General features: G+C 37.5%; 1 protein-coding gene across 1 annotated transcript; it reads right to left on the reverse strand.

Annotated features, from left to right (window-relative positions):
• Positions 1-8,081: 8,081 nt before the first annotated feature.
• LOC116291351 (protein dimmed-like) lies at positions 8,082-8,963 on the reverse strand. The gene is made up of 2 exons (XM_031698523.1): positions 8,890-8,963; positions 8,082-8,656 (listed from the first exon to the last, which is right to left on the reverse strand). Exon 2 carries the CDS (start codon positions 8,601-8,603, stop codon positions 8,127-8,129), a length of 477 nt encoding a protein of 158 aa, XP_031554383.1. The 5' UTR covers positions 8,604-8,656; positions 8,890-8,963; the 3' UTR covers positions 8,082-8,126.
• Positions 8,964-21,589: the final 12,626 nt, after the last annotated feature.

Genomic DNA, 21,589 nt, shown 5'->3' on the forward strand with positions numbered 1-21,589 from the left:
CAAGGAAGCCTTTCAAATGGACGCAGAGCGGACGCATGCTTACAAGTCATGCCATTCCACTAACCTAATTGCCCAAAGTTAACATTTATATAATATACAATGGATGCTTTCCAAATATAACTTTATCTTAAATGTATATTGTCAAGAAATATATATAATATGAACGTCAATACGAGTCCTTGTTTCTCTATGATACACACACGATACACACACGAAAGAGCGTATATTTACAAATGGCTTGAATCATCATAAAGTGACGTCCTATTCGTTATAAGTTTTCTAATTTGATACACACACGAAAGAGCCTGTGTTTGCAAAAGGCTTGAGTCAGTCATCAATTGAATAAAGAATAACCTATTCAATTTAAAAAAAACTGCATTCATATTTAAATGTGCTGTTTTTGAAAGCCGGCAAACTTCAAGTAAGTCAATACAGGCTCTTTAGTGGGGTGATCAAGGCCTGAAGGCGATTTCTTACCACATGCAAAGACGCCTCATTCTTTCTCGGTTTTTGTTTTCGAATAATCTTTCACTTCTTACCACTGGGAGATCAAGTTTTCCTTTTCTTATGAGGATTTTAGACGCTATTCTTAGTGTCCACGAAGGTTACAGAAAAACGAAAAGAATAGACTTCCTTATGGTTCAATTCATGTAAAACAGTTGCTAATATAACGATTGAATAAAAATACTGTGACAAAGATTCCCTTTGAATTAAAAAAAGAAGAAGAAAATTCTCGCTAGAATGAGCTGGTGTTTCTTCGATGAACACTTATGAAAAAGCAGTTTGGTTTGTGACTAACATTTCTAAAACAATAATCCTTTGTTGGAGGGTGAAAAATTCAGTTTCCAATCAGTTGCCCCACTTTTACTCACACGCCTACTACGCTTTAATTTCGATAATCTAATCATACAACTCTCAACTCTCAAGATGGTTTTTGTTGATGGAAAAGATAAAGTGGTAAAGCCTAAAAAACACCTCAAAGCACAGGCGAGAAAGAATGGGACGTTTTGCTAATTTTAAAGCGAATTCGAAACGGAAACTTGCTAAGGAAATTTGTGCATACAGCCTTTAATTGTACAGCTTTTATCGACTGATACTTTTCGGCTGTTCATTTGTTTTGTCGTTTATAAATCGTACAGAGCCTTGAATCTGGTCTAGATCTATTTAAACAACGGAAAACAACGAATAGAGTGGTTTATATAAACCCGTGAAATACACTTGTAGCATATTTAGTACTATCACACTCTAATTCTTTTGTTTTCTATTGTGTTTATCCGACCATTAGGCATTACATTCTAATAGCGCAGCGCACTGATTCTAAAAATAGCTTAAAGATTCGGACAAACATTGCATTCTGTTTAACCGCTACGAGGATTATACGAACCGATTTTATTTTATCAAGTTACAATAATAACCCATGTAAACTAAGATCAACTGCGATCGGCTGTGAAAATTATCTGCTGAAAGTAAACTCGTAAGTTTGTTTGTCCGAATTTCGCCTTTGTCTTCGTTTTTATGACGTCACGGTTGCGCTGCGCTTTTCGTACACTTTTTTCCCGGGGTTTATGAAAACCACTATATTTCACACATGATTGTATGGTAAATTCGTTATTAGCCACTAGGTGAATCCGTGAAAACGTACTAAAAACTGTGAGAGGGATTTTCCTTGGCGACGTGAAACAAAAGTTGTCATAATTAGTGACTAACAGTAAGAGTAAAACAAAAGAGAACAATGGAGTTAATGTCCACTACTACGTATCATACTTAATTTTAAATGTTTAGTAACGATAAAATCACTGTATGGTACTCGTAGTTTGAAATCCTTTGTCTTCTATTGTTTGAACAGTACTCTTTAGTACTATAGAATTAACAAGTTTAGTACATGTATACGTATTATTCATTATCAAAAAAGGTGTACGCCATATTATACCCGTGAAAAAGTTAACGAAATAGTACAAATAAGTGTAGGTGTACTGAGGTCTACTAAACTTCCTAATTTGTCATTGCAAATTTGTGCCCTTTCGTACGAAGTTTTTCATGGATATATGGAATGCACTCTGTAAGGGGAAAAATATTCAATTTTTTCTCTAGTTTCAGTGAGAATTCGAGCCCTTCGTGCAGAGTAAATAGCAGGAAAGTCCGAAACGTTGTATATCATTTTTCTTTAAGGTTTTCAACATTCCGCATTTATCAGTTTTATGATATATCTTTACACCAACCTTGTCCTTACTGCTTTTATAATCAGTTTAAGGCGTTTTATTTTATTTCATTTTTTAGTATTTTAAAAACGATTGACTGAGCCATATATGTGCGTTTTACCGGCCTGTTTCACCGCCATAGGCCTTTTCTGAGTTCCATAAACAGGATGCGTTGTGGTCTTCAGTACAAACGACACCATATAATGAACAGCAAAAAGATATTGGCCGTTGTTCGCTATCTCAGATTTATGTTAGTTGATTTAAGAAGATTGACAAGCAAATATGAGGAATGCTCATGTTTCCTATCGTTATCCAACATGGCGGCTATCATGACGTCACATGCCCCAACTGATAGTGTTTATATTATTTTTACTTATCTGTTTGTATAGTATTTTTCAATATTTAGACGCTGAAATGAGGATAACACGAGTCTGTAATCGATTTCGATACTGTATTTTAACCGTTAAGCCTTGTTCACACTACCGTCGTAATCGTAATCATAGTCGTAATCGCAATCGTAAGCAGTGTTAAAACTCGGTGGGAATCAAAAATCGTAGTCTTAAGAGCCGTCGTAAGGTGCATCGTAACAGCGTCGTAATCGTAAGCTAAGATCAGAAGGTTTTCCTTACGACTACGACTACGATTGCACAATCGTAAGGATTGGCCAATCATTACGCTCGTTGCCATGATGATGAAAATTTAGAAGCTGGCTGTAAAATAACGAGGAAGCGAGGCTTACGATTCGGCTTCCATCGCATTCATTTACACTAGATCGTAAGCTTCTTAAGATTACGATTGCGACTACAATAGGCCCTTTGCAGTTAACGGTCACGTGTCTGCACTAGAATGCAAAATTTTTGTTTTTATATTAAATTGGTGATTCTTTTTAGAAAGTTTGTTTGCAGTCCAGTATATTTCACCCATGGTAATCAAAATGTTCATTCATTTGCTCTCAGTGAATTAATCAGCACGTGATAGCTTAGCTGCAAAGGGCCTATTACGATTACGATGCTTACGACGCTAGTGTGGACAAGGCTTTATAAAGCTGAAGATGGACATAGACTCCCATAAAGCCTTGTGAGCTTTGAAGCATTCCAAAAGGTTTCCCAAACGCACTGCAAAAAGAAACAAGCAATAGTCATCCGAAGTAACCAGCAATTGGAATCCCTTACGCAGGGTCTTTAATGAAAGAAAGGTGGCCCAGACACTGACTGGCATTGTTCGTATTTCCGGTACCTTCTTTAAGGACTTAAAGGAAAGAAAGTTCGATCAAGGAAATCAACCTGCAGTCGTACTTCAAATCTACGTGGAACCACAACGCACGTGCAAACGCTCCTGCGACACCGTTACAAACCTCAACACCTTTCCGTGATACTGCAATTTTTGAGCAAAATTAAATTCTATCGATACCCTGAAACAACCTCTGGGCTGATCTAAGTCAAGGCATGGCTAACTCACAGATCTAACCCTGAAACAACCTCTGGGCTGATCTAAGTCAGGGCATGGCTAACTCACAGATCTAACCCTGAAACAACCTCTGGGCTGATCTAAGTCAGGGCATGGCTAACTCACAAATGAAACCCTGAAACAACCTCTGGGCTGATCTAAGTCAGGGCTCGGCTAACTCACAGATAGGACCCTGAAACAACCTCTGGGCTGATCTAAGTCAGGGCATGGCTTACTCACAGATCAAACCCTGAAACAACCTCTGGGCTGATCTAAGTCATTGCATGGCTTACTCACAGATCAAACCCTGAAACAACCTCTGGGCTGATCTAAGTCATTGCATGGGTAACTCACAGATAGGAACCTGAAACAATGTCTGGACTGATATTTTGAGTTATTACATAATGCTGAATGTGTGCTAAATTGTCTCGGATTCAGTAGCCGATCTATCTACCCATCCCATTCACCCATCCCATCTCATCTCCATCTCATCCTATCCCATACTATCATATACCACCCACCCAATGCAGCCAACCCTCCATCCCTCCATCCCTCCATCCATCCATCCATCCATTCAACCATCCACCCACCCACCCATCCATCCATCCATCCATTCATCCATCCATCCATCCATCCACCCTCCCACCCACCCACCCACCCATCCATCCATCCATTCAAAATGTCCAAATTTAGTTTATATAGTTTCTTGAAGGCAACAACAACAGTACGTGTGCATCCGATATTTCTTGATAATAAAAAAACCACTCGCAACTTAAACTTTATATTTTCTGAGTATTATCAACCGTGGGTAGTTCTTGAACAGTTTTCATCAGTTCGGTATATAGATAAAACAATAGGTGGTATTTTTCATGATTAATGATTTTTAACAAAAATAAAAGGCGCAATTGTTCAGAAAATTATTTTAATAAAAGAGTACCTTGTGGGTTTAAAATCTTTCAAGAAGTTATTTGCCAGTTTTTAAATAGTTTTTTTCCAGTAGATATAAATATAATCAGTTAGGTTTTTCTTTTTCGTGATACACATAAATTAATTTAACGAATAAATTACTCATAAATAGAATAACTTCTTTCTCTCAGAATATGATTATTACGAAGTATAAACCCATTCGAAAGTTAGTTCTTCGTCAGTAGGTTTTTTTTTAAATTTAATTTTTTTTGGTATAATAATAATAATAATAATAATAATAATAATAATAATAATATTTAAAAAACCGAACGATAGAACAGCTGGTATGAACCGGTGATCAGCAATATAAAATCTATAAAAATCTAAATAAAATCTATACTAAAATCTGCGATTGAGAACCTAAAAGTATAAATATAAGAAAAGAGAAAATTAAGTATAATATATACATATATACACAGAAACACGAAAATGCCGCGTCCACAAAACATATATATCCATATCTTAAATGATAGTTGCCCCATTTTGGAAGATGTTTTTGGTATGTTCAGTAATGTCATATCTCTCAGCGATCTGTTATGCAAGTCCGATCTTTTCATATGTATGTACATAGATAGAACAATAGGTGGTAGTTTTCATGATTAATGCATTTAACGATTAAATCACTCATTAATGAAGTTTGTGGTTTTTGATCTAACAGATTAGGGTTGCCAAGGGGACGGGTTAAAAGTGTCTGAAATCACTTCACTCTACAATACGATGTCATTACAAAATATTCACATTTGTCGAGTATTTTCCGAGTCTGCTCAGTTCTGATGCTCTTAGCCAGATTTTCAAGTACTCTATAAAAAAAATACCACAAAGAATTCAATTAAACACGAAACATGGCGAGTTTCAATGCTTTTGACTGTGGTAACATTGAAAAGTTTTGTTTCAGTTGCATTGCTTCAACAATGTATACAACGATATCATTCCTTGTCACGGAGTTCATGGTCAATGTTAACTTGACAGCTCTGTGATTTCGACACTTGATCGAATTATCTTCTAAGAATTATGCCAGACTGCAGACGACTACCCGAAACTTTTAGTATTAAATAAGGCTTTCCTGCGGCTTTGATTATACTTTGAATGAGATCGCTTCAAATCACAAAAGTTTTTGAAAAGTTAACAAGAGAAAAAACTTCAAGATTGTATTTATTTACTGGTGGTTCTAAACATTACACGTGTAATTCAATCGTTGGATAACTTTTGGCTTTGTTCCATACAAAACGTACTATTTAGAAGACTGAGAAGGGCTTGTATAACCAGAATAAAGAGTGTTTGGTATCTGGAAAAAATATTTGCCACTAAATCGCTAATCCGGACTAGAAAGTAGTAAGGGTTTCTGTAGCCATATTTTCAGATATTTTCCGCTGCTTTTACTTCAATTGTTTAAATAATACTAGTGTTCTTTATTATTTATAGCCGTCAGTTTAGTTGTAATATTTCTATAATAAATATGGGAAAGCTTTTAAAGTGTAACAAGGAAAACCGTAATTTTGGCGAGCGTGTTAGTCAGAGTAAATTTTCAAACCAGTAAACATCTTGCTCAAAGTCCAGCAAAATCCACATTTCTTAAGCGATACTTATTAATAGGTTTTTAGATTCTATTATGTTGTCTGGTTGTCCTTTCTAATTAATTAAAAACTCGACCCAGTTCTAAATATTAGGATGTAAAAGTAATACTATGAAAGCCTTATGAAATTCGACAAGGTTTTGGTCAGTTTATCTGTCGATTGTGTTTTGTGTTTGCAGTGTGAATTCGTTATTTCTATGTTCAATCAGGAAGGCTAACAAAGTTTCTGAGACGAGATAACATCCATTGTCACATTTATTTGCAATCACAGCCCGAGCAAAGCCAAATGGACACAAATCTCTCTCATTTTCTTGAGTTCTTTCGCTTTATTTTTGAATAAAATGGTCAGTAAGTATTTCAAAAAGTTGGACAGGTTGAGTATGCGGATTTTTTTTCACTTTCGTAGCAACGATACGATATAAAACTAGCTTTTTTGTTTTGTTTTTTTCTTTCTTTCTTTCATGATCAAAGCATAGACGTCGTAATGCGTATGTAAATGCAAACAATTGACTTTTACTCAGAAAAGATAAATGTACATCTTCATATACCAGATCAGCTTACGAAATGATGCTTTTAGGTAAATAGACACTCGGATGGTTTCTTGATAGAAAAAGAGGAACCAGACAAGCCTAAATAATTCTAGCTACATCCTCCCACAAGAAACAAAAATAAACCTTTCTCGACTCAAAATCTTTTGTACATGATTGAAGCTTCCTTAAACAAACAATGCTTTCGGCTTATAATGTATCTGAGCACTGCTTTTAGTGTGTTGAGTTTAGTTTACCTTCCTCGAAGGAGAGTTGATCTTTGTCCTTGACAATGGCCATTTAAGTCAGGTTTGTTCAACGTTCGCCATTGTGTACCTTTGTGCTAACCACACCAAGATACAGCAAAGAGCTGTCAAAGACTTCTATTACCTCGTCAGAATCGAGAGAAGAAGAAAGTCAAAGAAGTATAAGGGCAATACAAGTATTTTATCGTAAAAATATGTATTAAAAAATTGTGTGACTCATAATATGACTACGCACGGCTATATCTTACAACATTGATTACAAAAAACTACATAAAAGTCATTTGATCCAAGGCCAGATTAACTCGTTCTTTTCAGCCTTTTAATTTATCTTTTGTTTATTTTTGCTTTTTGTTATGTCTATATTAAGCAAGCTTTTTGGAAATCGGCTTTTTTGCCTCAAGAAATCCAGTGTTTTAGTCTTGGCTAATGCAGAAGGTCGTGGATTTTCTTTTGTATGAGTAATTTGATTTTCAACTCGGTCATAAGTTCTGCTATGGATTCGTATAGTTGTAGGCGTTGTACTGTAGCGTGATACAGCTTAATGATCCTTCAATAAGTTTTTTTCTGTTGGGACTCTTTTGTCTCAATCTTCGGTCAACACTCACGGTGGCTTAGCGTATTAAATCGGGCATCACCCTATTATACTAGGCATGTGACCGTCTTTAAAAAAGAACGATAGTCCTATAGTCATTTGTGTACTATTCATGCATTCATATCAAAATCGGGGGCGTCGCTCCATTATCACTGACAAAGCTTCATAAAGATCTTGGTAAAGCAAGTTTTCAAAAAACTCGGAGAATACTACTCCTCCTTGGTCAGTCTTGTGGGAGTTTTACGAAGGTTTTTGTCGTCACGTGACTGGATTCCTTTCATGGCTTGATCGGTACTCAGAATCTTCTCTCGGGATTCGCCGACTCTCGAAGCGATTGCTGAGTGAATTTTGAACAAAACGTATTTGTTCCGATGTTACATGCCTGCCTTGAAGGGAGAGATCATTACTCTTGTAGCAGACTATAAATTATATACAAACGTCTTAGAAAGTATATTATAGTTTATGACATATATAATATAATATATATACACATATATCATTGGTCACGCCATCTCGATCCCATTTGACTCCATAATCCGTGTATTTGCGATATTTCTGTTACTCTGCGTTGAAGACAGAAAAGGAATAATTATTGTCCTGTTTCAGAAGCTCAGTTAACTTAGAAATATAGTTTTTAGCCAAACGAAGTATCTCAACTTGAGTTAGTTTTCGGTCTGATGATCCTGCATTAATGTTGTCTGGTACTACACTCTTTAAGACCTGGAAAGCTGCATTTAACCTTGCTTTACGACCGCGTTCTCTTTCATTTCTCCTCAACTGTCGAGTCGACCTTGCATTAGACTGACAATGACGACGGATTCTATGAACTTCGCTTCCGTCTTTATGGAGCTTGTCTACACTTGTTACAGAATTGACAGCCGATGATTTGATCTTGGGCTTCTGTGATTCGACACTATAGGAATATGCCACGTCCTGAACTCGTTTAACTAAATCTGTGTTCGTGTGGGTACAGTACCTCGTAGCTTGAGTCACTGCTGTTGAGATGTTCACGACGGAATCTTCGTAGCTCATCATGTTTGAAAAATCCACACTCTTCTGTCCTTGAGTTCACAAACACAGCCTACAATCTGCAACAAGACAAATCTCAATTTAGTGTCAAAATATTAGAGCAGCTTACAGGACGAGCTCATTTACCTATCAAAATCAAGACGTAAAGCGTTGGTATTTCTATTGATAAAATAAGAGTGGTTTTTAATCTCGTTATATACTGCATTCTTTCAAGTGCAGGGGCAAAAAATATAGATCTCATTTTCGAAAAGCCAACAAATAAAAGACGTAATTTTGAAAAAAATGGACCTACCTCGCTCAAACTGTTCCCCCTGTTGCACCGACTAGTGTTATAGTGGTTGTAAGAGGTTGATACCTAACTAGATCTGTTTAGGTGTGAGAATGAAGGCAGTTCACATTGACTGGCACGTGTTTTGAGCTCTGGGCTATGGTTCAAACAATACCGACATCGCGACCATGCCCAATAGGGCTAAACTAACAGTCCACTTCATGTCTCAAGAACATTGAATACCAAGATAATGAATCTTACAATACGAATTCTCCTTCAAAAAGCACGTGCACACAGTGTTATTAAATTTCCGTGTCAGATAACAAAGATATATTAAGGCTATTCAACATTCTGGTGTGAGTTGAGGAGAGCTGGGAAATGCCAACATAATGACGCATGTTCAATGAGGCCCAGACCAGAGGCCTGGATGAATAGTCGGTCCAAATACAAATCAGAGTCTTTTCTGATGTCTACTCTCTTTGATATACCCTCACATACGGCCACCGATTGAAAAGAACTAACAAATTCAGGGCTTTTCATTTCGTCAAGTTTTGTGAAATACACGCTATGGGAGTCTTTGCATGTGGCGAAGCAAGGGCGGAGGTTCAAGGCGAAAGAATCGGCACTGAAGCGATTGTTTACTGTTTTCTAGTCGGCGTTTCCCTCAAGAGCGACATAAGAAGGGTATTTTTACCCTATTCGTAGGGTAAAGCATCGTTATTGACACCAGACTCAAACGAATACCACGTGCGCATGCGCAGCCAGAGGAAAAATTACGACGGAGAGTGTTTGACAGACTTTTAAGGGCTTAACCAAGGCTACAATGTTATCAAAAATTCTCCAAACACGTCATAGCCCCACGAATAAAGATGAACATTATGTTTTGAGTTGTGTTTTTCAAAGGGAGTGACAAAAACCACTGTTGGTCTTGCACAGACTCCCTCCCCAGTAACAGTTGTAAGGCGCACCTGGCTTTATGAATATAGAAAGGTTATACAATGAGCACTAGGATGAATAAAACTTTCTCAATGGTCCCTTCCTTCATGTTCTAATTAGCGGCTGACTTTGGAAATACTAATAACCTGGGATTTTTTCATACAAAGTCGATTGAAAATCTGAGATTGGTAGGCAAATGTTGTCATAATGTCATCGTGTCTTGGTGCACGTCGACAAGGAACTAAGAGTGAACAGAGAGGGAGTTTACCGTATCAATACTGCTACAGCTATCGTATGTTATTGTGCGTGGCACTAAAAATAAATGGTTTAGATGGAACAAAGAGCTAAATGGAAGTTGCCTATTGAGGCTATATCGAATAGCACATGAACTTGTCTTGTTACCTATCTACCTTCACTGATCCTGTCATAAGAAATAGGCTATGGCACCAGCTTAATTACATATATTGTTGTGGTTTGGAACAAGTTAATTTTAAGATAGTTGCCATCTGGTCGATTATGTGAAAATCATGTAGAACAATGGACCACATGGACACCGAAGATAAGGGCGAAACTGTATGTTTGAATGCAACACCTTTGCAGCTGAAGAGGTCGCTTGCACGGCGAGTCTTTCTTGGAAGTTTGTCACAATCTGGGAAATGCTGCTCGTTCAAAAAGGACCAAGCTCAGCTGTAAGACAAATGAATTCTGAGTCTTTCCGGATTATTTTCCTTTCAAAAAGACTGTCATCAAGGAGTTTTGTCTTTCATAGCGAGCAAGCTCGTGCATATCTAATGAGCAAGGATTCTGAATGGTCATTCTTTTGAGTCACTTACCTCTATTCTTTTGTGAAAATTCCCCTTTTTCTCCAAAGAGCTGAGGTGTGGTTTTTTCTTTTATCTTCTCACGAGTTTTGTTTGAATAAACTCGACACGTTCTGAATGCGTCGAGGAATAATAGGGGTGAGCCCATCGAGCTCCAAAGCGCCAAATCCTGCAAATCCAGAGCACATTAGGGAGAATACAGTATAGGACTTTGGGAGAACAATTGAAAGGAGTTATCAACGTTTTAATGATGTGTCGTCCAAAGATTCCTCCTTTTGTTAGCCAGATTTATTTTAAGAGGCCACACACTTTCTTGACCTGTGAGCGACGTGATGAAATACAGTGGTGAAATACGAACCTCCTCCTTTTATTGAAGTACAAGGGGAATATTGAATCAGGGAAATGGGTTTACATACGAGACGTCTGCAGCATTACCCTACGTGATCCGATCAAATAGCCCAACAAATTCACATCCCTATAACCGACAGAGTTCTGAACTCCCACAGACGTCATTATTAAACACGTCAATAACAATAACAGGACTAAAAGCAGGGACAAAAGGCGTGCTGCTCGGGAACGATCTGATTTCAGCTTGGCAATTCCTCCTTTTAGGGACTTTCACAATCAAATATGCACGTCTGCGATTTACTGAAAGTATACTCGACTTAACGAGTACCTCGGCATATATCAAGTTGTAACGAAAAAAAATCTAAGGTGATTTTGTAATCACACTATTATCGACATTATTGATAATGTTTGTGATTAATTAAAGAATCGCTCTTGTTCAATATAATATCCTCAAAAGACGTGGGCTCATTTGCATATTTTAAAGCCGATGTGAATCGTGTTTCAACAGCCAGGTATTTTTCCCATATGTGAAGTTCACGATAATGATTTCGATAGCACATTGACTTAGAGATCCTTAAAGAACATGTGTTGCTAAGAATAACGACGAGTTGATCATGAAAAATTGAAGTTTGTAGATCAAAGGTCATTTATATAATAAAACCAACACGACAATTTGTTAGAAACTCAGTCAAAAACAAAATATTTAACTATCGTTTGTTTTCTTGCTAAAGGTATCGAATTTCAATTTTTCAATATATTTTTTCTCATTTAAACCGATTATTTCCACACAAAACCTACTATTTTCAAGTTTCTAAAATAGCTGTGTTATTTACCAAAACTTCAGAGTTTTCAAAGTCAACAAAAACCTTTTCAAATCCAAAGCTGTAAGAAAAAAAGAACAAACAGATTGAATGGGTTCTCAACTCGTCTCGGAGTTTTTTTGTTTAGCTCAAACGTATTTTCAAGGATTCAAACTTCTCCTGCTCTTAATGTCGCCTCCCCTGACGATTTCCAATTCCCACCGACACTAAACACAGCAGGAACCTTTTTCCTGTGTCTAAGTTAACTAGTAAACCATTCACAATAAAGACAAATGAATAGAAGAAATTAATTAAAAAGCAATAACAGCCTTGATGGCCGACTCCAAGAGGCAAAAACACTCTATTATGAACAGTCATACCTTGAAATGAGATTAAAAATAACCAGATATCGTTAAAAACAACTTTTTTGATCATTAGGTAACATAAATAATTTAACAAAATAAGTGTGTTCATTTTTTGGAAGATGAATCATAAACGTTATAATATTAAGTCCACCATATTTCCCAAAATAAGAAAACAAGCTGCGCATGCGCAAACTGCCATATCATCGAAAGAGGCCCAGCTCAAAAGCCGTCTCTTTTCTCTTTGAGATATTAGCTTAATAGTATAAAGATCTTTTAAGATAATTGGTGTTATCTTTGAAAAATGTGTTTTGTCTAGTTTTTGATTAAATTTGTGGGTATTTTTGAGCACTTTTAAAATCAGCTGATCAAGAATCAGACTGTTTTTGTTTGGTAGCTTTGTTTTGTCGTGTGTTGTTGGTTTTTGATTTGATTCTGTTTTATTAGTTTTCAACACGGATTTTCGAGCTACAAGAACTTTATTAATCCAAAGCAGGTTTTGAAAACTGATTTTCTCTCAGAAATTAATGAAGATTTTGAAGTTCAGTACTATATAAACACCTTATTTTTCAAATTTGCCAAGGGTTATTTACTAAATGAGTGCCGGTTGAGTTAATGAAACTTAATAAAAGCAACAAATTATTTTTTTATCAAAAAATAGTTGACATTTGAAGAGGCAATTTAAATGAATACTGATTTGTTAATTTATTTTCGCATAAATTTTCATTGTTTTTCGTATATTTTTTTCCACTCACGACACAATCTCGAACACAGAGTCCACCGGCTTTTTGGTCAGCGGGCTGGCGCCGGAAGATAAAGCAGGCCGGAAGCGCTGGGGGACTGATCATGAGGGTAAAAGTTCTGAGAAGGAGGACTGGGGAGGAATTTTTCAGTTTTACTCAAGACTATCGTACTAATCTGGAACGACGTAAAATTCATGTGTTCTAGTCAAGATCCGTGGGATTTTAAAAGTGTTTGTATTCTTAATTTAGCCGTTGGTGTTTATGAATATTTTGATGTTGAAAAAAAACTCTGAGCCAATGAAACTGTAATCAAGGAACATAGCGGTATTTACGAAAATCGTCTATTTAGGCAGCCGCGCAATAAAGTACATTGTTTCCATCGTTAATTTTTCTCTAGATGTGAATTGCCAATTTTTTCCCCTAGTAAACCATCGAATTGCAATACCCTGTGCTTTTTTATTTCTAATAACATCCAAATCTCGTTGAGTGAATAACTTTGTTCTTGCATTGGAGGTTAGTTTTTTGAAGCTTTCCAAGATTCCAATATAGATAATATATATAAAATCCATATTAATCAACTTCACATAAATACACAATTGAGATGCCTTTATAAGCAACCACTACTTTATTGCATGCAGAAGTCGTGCAAAATAAGCTATGTATTTGCCTTCACTTATTAGTATTTTTCTGCATCCAGCGTTTAGTCTGCAGGTGGGTTGCCTGTGTTGATGATATGTCCGCGGCTGGAATCACTATGGCAACAAAACAAAGTGCGGTTCAATTTTTATAGCCGCCATTTTGGTTAAATTTAAATGGGTTTTTTTAATCATTAAATTTGTTTGTTTCATTTACGTAAATATAACTTATCTTGTTCAGTATTAAATCTCTTGGGAATGATAGCAAACCATTTTATCTCAAATATTTTTGGAAATGTTTTAAAGACGATGGGTGGGTGGGTGGGTGGACGGACGGACGGACGGACGGACGGACGGACGGACGGAAGGACGGAAGGATGGATGAATGTACGGACAGATAATCATGGACGGGTGGTTGAATTTCCTTAAAATACATTAGAAAAGGAAAATGTCCTTGAACGTCGATCACTGTTTTTTAATACTGGTCACTGTGCGAATCATTCATTGTCCTACGCTTAAGGGATATAAGCACTGTCGTCATGTAAATACGCAACGTTTCTCTCATTTGTGGTTAAAAGATGCGCATGCGCACTTAAGATTCCTCTCGTCCTTTCTCACATTAATCTGTTAAAACTACACTTGCTAGAATGAACTGATGTTTTTATTTATTTATTGACATGGTAATAACCAGGACCATACTCCCAGACCCGAATGCTGAAGCGTTGTATGGCAGCGCGAAGCATTTACGGCTATGCCAGAGATTTCGACCCCAACACCGCTATCCCGGGAGGAATTACAGACTGATCAGGAAGCTCGGCAGACGCCTAAGGGAGAGGTTAGTCGGCCCCTAGACCGTAGATGATTAACCCCTTTTTGTTTTAGCTTCGCACCAGTGTCCCAAGATGTGCAAAAGGGACAGCATGGTGGTCTTTAGCAAGGGGGGGTCCTACATGGACGCCAGAGACACGCCGGGGTGATGAGCCCCGCCCCCCATGTAGACCTACACACTACAGATTACTACAATAAACACTAATACAAAAAGATAATCAAACCATCATTTACATATAGAGTATCATCCTGGTCTACCTAGGATTATACTCATCAAAACACTTCATAGGTTATTCAAGCGAACACAACGTTTTCCCTTGCATAAACGTTACACAAGTACAAGTGAAAAGAAGACAAAGAAAACTACTTTTAGGCTGACCAGGTTATAACAGTAATATCCGGAGAAAACTTTCCCAAAACATTCCAGGATCTGTTGAAAAAACGCCTTGATTTTCGACTAACCGAACGTTTAGAGTAACAGAGCAGATGGATATTAAGTCGTTTCACAACCTTTGCTTTAACCACAGAGGCAACAGGGAGAGTACCTTCAAAGCAATACTCATTCCTAGCCAACCACACAAAGTACTTCAACAGATTAAGAAAATAGGAAAAAACAGGTGGAATAATCTGCCGTTCATGATTGTCATATCCAAATAGCATATGACGAGATTGAAGGGATGGCGACAAGGGAGTAACACGCAGAAATAAGGTCTGAGCCCATAGTAACAGTTCTTGCATGAGGTTACATCCAAAGAATAAATGAACTGGAGTTTCCAAAGGATGTCCACAAAAGCATGAAGGATCAGCAATGTTCATTCCAAACTTGACAAGTCGATCACAGGTATAGAGCACTCCATGGCAAATCTTCCACGATAGATCACGAACTTGACGATCCAAAGGCATAATGTTCACTTGTGACCATGTGTCTGTCCAATAGAGCTCGCCAAAGATTGGGCGAAATTTCAGAACGCAATTAGGAAGCATAACATTCCTTTCAATGATATTTGAATAAACAGATTTTGTAGTAAGAGATGAGATAGACAATGCACTACCATCAGAGGACCGCAGAATAGCAAAAGTTTTCAATTGAACTGAGAAATGGCCACCGACGTATGCCCAAGCATCTAAAAGTGAGGCATAAAAATCCGGTAGTAAATGAGAAGGATAATATGCAGGATATGAAAGAACAGAACGTAAATCATCACCAAATACTTTCTCCACAAAAAAGGAGAAGAAAGCACACCATTTCGATGGGGACAGGGCCCACCGCTTTATCCACTGACAATGAAGTGCGCGCACCTTTGATTGTATATCAATTAAACCAAACCCACCTTGAGTGGTGGATTGGAAAAGAACGTTTTGTGACACCAAATGCTTTTTCCCCGACCAAAAAAAATCCAAAGTACACTTGGAAACTTGCGCCAAGACCCAGTTTGGCATGGCTAGTACTGAGGCACAAAACAATAGACCTGCCATGCCAAGTGCATTCAGGACAAGAGCCTTACCAGAATAGGAAAGATTACGATGTTTCCAAGAATCTAGTACGCTAGAAAGTTTGTTTAAGCGACCATCCCAATTTGGATGAGAGACATCATCATTCCCTAAACATGTGCCAAGACAAGGAATACTGTCTGAAGACCACTGCAAGTCAATGGGAGGATCACTACGACCTCTCCAAGAGCCTGCCCAAAGCCCTTTAGATTTCTCTTTATTAATCTTAGCCCCAGATGCCTTTTCATATTCCTCATAGATGGAGAAGACAGTGGATATTTCATCGTCATCTGTACATAACAGGGTCGTGTCATCAGCGTATTGGGAAATAAGTGCTGGTTCATAATCAGGGTGCGGAAGAACCAAACCTCTTAAATAGATTGACGCACGGATACGACACGCTAAAGATTCGGCAATCAGTACGTAAAGGGGCGCTGACAGTGGACAACCTTGTCTTACACCCCTCGATAAATTTATAAAAGGTGTAAAGAAGCCATTTACCAATACCGAAGACTGAGGTCCAGTATAGAACAAGCGTACCCACGAGCAAAAGGAAGGTCCAAACCCCATGCCTTCAAGGACTCTGAGCATGTAGGACCATTCCACCCTGTCAAAAGCTTTTTCCTGATCCAAAGACAATAAGGCCAGAGGTGAATTAGTTATTTTGCTATATGTAACAGCATCTTGAAGAAGCCTGATGTTTTCACCAATAAATCTGCCAGGTACCGAACAGGTCTGGTCAGGAGATACAACATAAGCGATCACTTTTCGTAGACGGCCCGCGATTGATCTTGAAGCTATCTTGTAGTCTGTACATAATAGGGAGATGGGACGCCAGTTTTTCATCAAAAATCTATCTCCCTTTTTATATGAGAGCGTTATAATCCCTCTCCTCTGAGAAACTGATAGTACACCACACCTAAAGGCATAATTAAGTACAGCTACCAGGTCCTTTCCAATGAGATCCCAAAACTTTAGATAAAATTCTTTGGGAAGACCATCAAAACCAGGCGTTTTACCTGACGGCATCCCCTCAAGAGCCTCAAGACATTCCTTCATGGTCAAAGGACCCTCACACACATCTTTCACTTCTAAAGGAATTCTACGTTCCAAGTTAGAAATAAAATCATCTGCAATGGTTTCATCAGTTTCTTGTGAAGTAAATAAACCCTTGTAAAAAGAGAACCAAGCCTGCCTCAAATTCTCAGGATCAGAAACGTATTGATCATTGCTATCTAGAATAAGATCAATCATTTTGTTGGCCCTATTCTTCTTTCCCATACGGAAGAAAAAGGAAGTGGATCTCTCACCCTCTTCAGTCCATTTGGTACGAGCTCTTATTTCTGCCGCCTTGGCTGCCTCTCGATCAAACAATTCTAATTCATTGAGTACACTATGGTATTGATTTAGAACAGAGAGATCTCCCCCATCTACCAGAACTTTTAATGATCTTGCTTGAGCTTCCAAGGAATGCCTGGATGCCCGTCGTTTGAAAGATAACTTGGAACAAAACCTAGTGGTGGCTTGTTGGATCTTTCTTTTACCTATATCCCACCAAACAAGCAATGACGTACATGACTCTTTCTGAGGTTGCCAGGACTTCCATAAGTCCCTTACGAGCTCCACGTATGCATCGTTATCCAAAATACTAACATTGAGTTTCCAAAAATAAGGGCCTCTGGGTGGAACTTCAGGCAATATGAAATCAAGGAAAACAGCAGAGTGATCAGAATGCGGACAAGGTAAAATACTGCACTCAGAAACATGAGGAACAAAACGCAATGGAAGTCCGATCATATCAATGCGGGACGCAGCCATGCCATTAGTACTGATATAAGTAAATTCTTTGGTTCTAGGATGACAGTGCCTCCAAATGTCAATCAAGCGATTTTCATGGAATAAGATGGGAAGGACAGTAACACTGTCATAACTAGCAGGTAGTACAGAATTAAAGGATCGACGATCCAAAATAGGTGTAAAAACCGTATTGAAATCCCCTAAGAGGAGAATGTCAGACGTAGGATCAAGCCTATCATTTACTTGTGTCAAAAAACCATCTCTTTCAGGATTGTGATTGGGAGCATACAGGGGGACGATAGAAACTTTGCAAGAGTCATATTGGACATCTAAATAAGTGAAGCGGCCATTGATACCCGAGTACTGTTTAAGTACAGAAAAAGGAGAGGCACGCTTTAACAAAATTGCAGTACCACCAGAATGCTTTGTGTTGAAATCTCCAAAAGCTAGATAAGGAGAATTATCAAACCAATTATTGAGTTCTTGTTGTGAAATACAGTGAGTTTCTTGGATGCTCACAATATCAGGCGGGCGAAATAAGGAAGACAGCCAAAAAATAAATGTTGTTCTTTTCACATACTCTCGCAGACCATTTATGTTTATAGTGAGAGCCCTCATTTTAAACAAAAATCAACAAGTATTTATGATAGTTTCAATATTCTGAATAACTGCTTATTAATAAACCATCAATTTCAACATTTTCAATAATCATAACATTATTTGTAACATTATTCATATAACACATGACATTACGTAAACAATTCATACTTCAATACAAATCCTTCAATATATGATTAGAAATATAGATAACTATATAAATACGCAAGAAAAATTAGGGTTTCTTTTTAGAACGTTGAGTAATAACCTCCTTTGGATCCACAGATCTTTTGAGGTTACGTAAATTAGTAAAGCAAATGTCCATCCCTTCAGCAGGTTTTTCCTTCGCCGTGTTTTGTTTGACCATATGACTAAATGAAGGAGAGGACAAAGATGTTCCCAAGGAAATTGAAGAGTTAGAATCACACGACAGAGATAGTACTTCAACATTTTGAAGAGAATCCTGAGAAGAAGGATTAGGGAAAAGCGGTTGCGAAGAAATAACTTCTGAGGAGGAATCCTTTTGCAAAGAAGAACGCAAATCTGTAGGTTCCTGTACAACTTCAGTGATCACACCTGACTGAGATATATTTTCTGTCAACTCTTGAGACTCCTCTGGGAGAGAAAGAGCAGGATGTTGTGGAAAGTCCTGTCCTTCTGGACGATCTATAGCGTAACGAGGGGGTTCAATAAGATCCTTCGAGCAAGCATAAGAATGGTGACCTTGCGCACCACAGCGGTTGCAGACACCTTTTAGGGGACATCTTGTATTTGAATGTCCCCACCAGTTGCATGAGAAGCAACATAATGGTTGACTACGGTATCTAATATGAGCAATAAACGGGTCCAAAAGAACACTCGTAGGAATATGCTCATTTAATGTCACAAAAAGCCGTCTATCTCCAGTTTCGAAGCCAAACTTATCTAAATTTCTCACCACTTGATTTACGCTCCCATATTTTTCAAAATATTCCTTGATGTCGTCATCCTCCACCTCACAAGGGAGGTTTGAAACCGTCACAACTCGTTGAGGTGATTCAACCCCATTGAAAAAGCAAAAACAGCCCCTATATTATAATATAGATTCCTTTCGTAAATAACTGTTCCCTTTGTCTATGAGATTCCTCCTTAAACGTTACTCTACAAGAATAACCTGTATTGGACACCTGAACACATTTTATGGCAGTACGCAATTCATTTCCAAGAACTTTTCCAATGGCCGAAATAATTTCATCCCTGGTGACCGGCTGTCTAAGCCTCTGTAATTGACGTGGAAGCCCTAATTCCAATGTATTTGGCCTATGTACAGAGAACATATTTGACCAAAAAATAATATACCAAAAATATTAATAATCAGTGCCGTTGAAGGAAATATTCCTAGGTTGTCGAAGTAGGACAAACCTAGGGAATAATCCAACAGGGGGAGGAGGATACAACTCCAGCTCTTGACTTCAGAAATCTTGATTCTTGAGTCTTGAGAATCTTGAGCCTTGAATCTTGAACTGTGAATCTCAGATCTTGGACTTGAATTTCTACACCGACTTGTAAAGAAAAACTTCACCAACTATCGGCAATCGTGAGCTTACTTGCAAAAGATGATTAACCCCTTGCTATGACCAGCATACCCAATAAGTTGCATCTATCGCTGATGACTAAGCTTCCATTCTAACTTCTTTCCATGTGGGATGCGTTTTGGGGGAAATGCGTTTAATATCTACTTGATATGAGGTATTTTTACAAGCGCTAAAAATTGTGAAAACCTAAAAAAAATAGAGAAATTGCGTTTCGGAGAAAATCTCGATCTCGTACTGAAAGTCGGAGAAAGCCGTAAAATCGCAGAAATGAATGTACTGTTTGGTTGTTTCCAAGGCTTAGCCCCGTCCATACTAATGTGTTTTCGGAACCAAAAAAGCATCAAAAGCGTCGCGTCCACACTAGCGTTTTCATAGCGTCCACACTAAAACTATCAAAAACACATGTACAGACGGAAATGAAGAACAAAGTTAGCATTGAATATTCTTACTATTACATTATAGACCTTTTTGAACATTTGTACTAGTCATTGTAAATATATCTAGGCCTTTATTATTTTCATTTTTTTTTTTTAATCACTTATCTTTTTTATTACCACTATTTTTAAACATCAATTTCTTAAGAACAATATTGTATTTCAAGATCATTATTTGCGCATGCGAAAACAGACGTACCATTGTGAATGACGTCAGCGTTTTCAAAAGCCTCCGTTTTCGCTTGTCTACGCTAATACTAATGGCCTCCGTTTTCAAATGCTTCTACTCTGGATAGCGTTTGATAATGTGTGCGATTTTGATGGTTTGATAAAGTGTGGAGGCAAGGCATCGAAGAGTGTGCGTTCGTCAATTTCATTCAATTGAAAATGTATTAGTGCGCACGAGGACTTTATAGAGTACATGAGTTACACTTGGCAAGTTTATACAATGAGTTGCCGTGTTGGCAATAGAGGCTTTTAGAACCTAGTGACCTTCACAAGGAATGAAGATTCACTAGCAAATTAGTCAAAATGCACAATTAAATACAATTTCATGTGCTCACATTTCCATATTTGTTACAAAATTGTCGAAGAAACATAAAAATCAATACAATTAGTAAAAAGAGGAAGAAAAAATAAGTTTGTAAATAACATTAGGAGCAGAAAGAAGCGAAGAAGAAAATAACCAGAGAAGAGAAGAAAAGAAAGAAAAAACAAAAACAAAAACGAAAGATAGGTAAGAAAATAAAATAAATTAGAAAACAATGTAATACTAAAAACGACAATGGAGTTCCGTATAAAACAAAGGTGTAAAAAATATCTTTGATGGCAAATAAACTTCCTGGTTAAAGGTGACCTTTTTTGAGACAGCGAACATGGTGCATTATGGTCTAGCTTCGGTACAAACACCATGCCTTATATGGTGTTGTTTGTACCGAATCTAGACCACAATGCATCCTGTTTATCGAACTCAAAAAAAGCCTAATATTAAAACTGTCCAGGTGGAATACAGACCAATATGATAAATGTTATGTATTGTAGTGCATTGTTCTATATTGAAAAAAAACTTTTTTGTGTGCGTTTTTTTTGTTACTTGGACATATGCTTCTAGGGCCAACTTCCTTTTCCCTAGTCCCCACTGATCTAATCTAATCTAATCTATTGTGTTCATCCTCAGGCCTCCTCGGTATTCAAAATGGAGACTTGTAGTACTTCTTAGATTTTTTAATGAAAAAGAAGCCATTGAGACATAGAACAGAGAGCAGAGCTTCATGTCCTAAGTTTCAGATATGATTGCTTTTACTCATGTATTTGTCCAAGTGCTAATTTAATTCTTTTTGTTGTATTAATTCTTAGGT

This window comes from Actinia tenebrosa, unplaced genomic scaffold (assembly GCF_029948245.1).
Source record: "Actinia tenebrosa isolate PJP-AT-01 unplaced genomic scaffold, QUT_ActTen_1.0 PGA_scaffold13__45_contigs__length_12533684, whole genome shotgun sequence".
Lineage (NCBI taxonomy): Eukaryota > Metazoa > Cnidaria > Anthozoa > Actiniaria > Actiniidae > Actinia > Actinia tenebrosa.

Excerpts from the sequence above, each read along its gene's own strand:
- LOC116291351 (XM_031698523.1), bottom strand. The coding sequence starts at position 8,603 with ATGATGAGCTACGAAGATTCCGTCGTGAACATCTCAACAGCAGTGACT.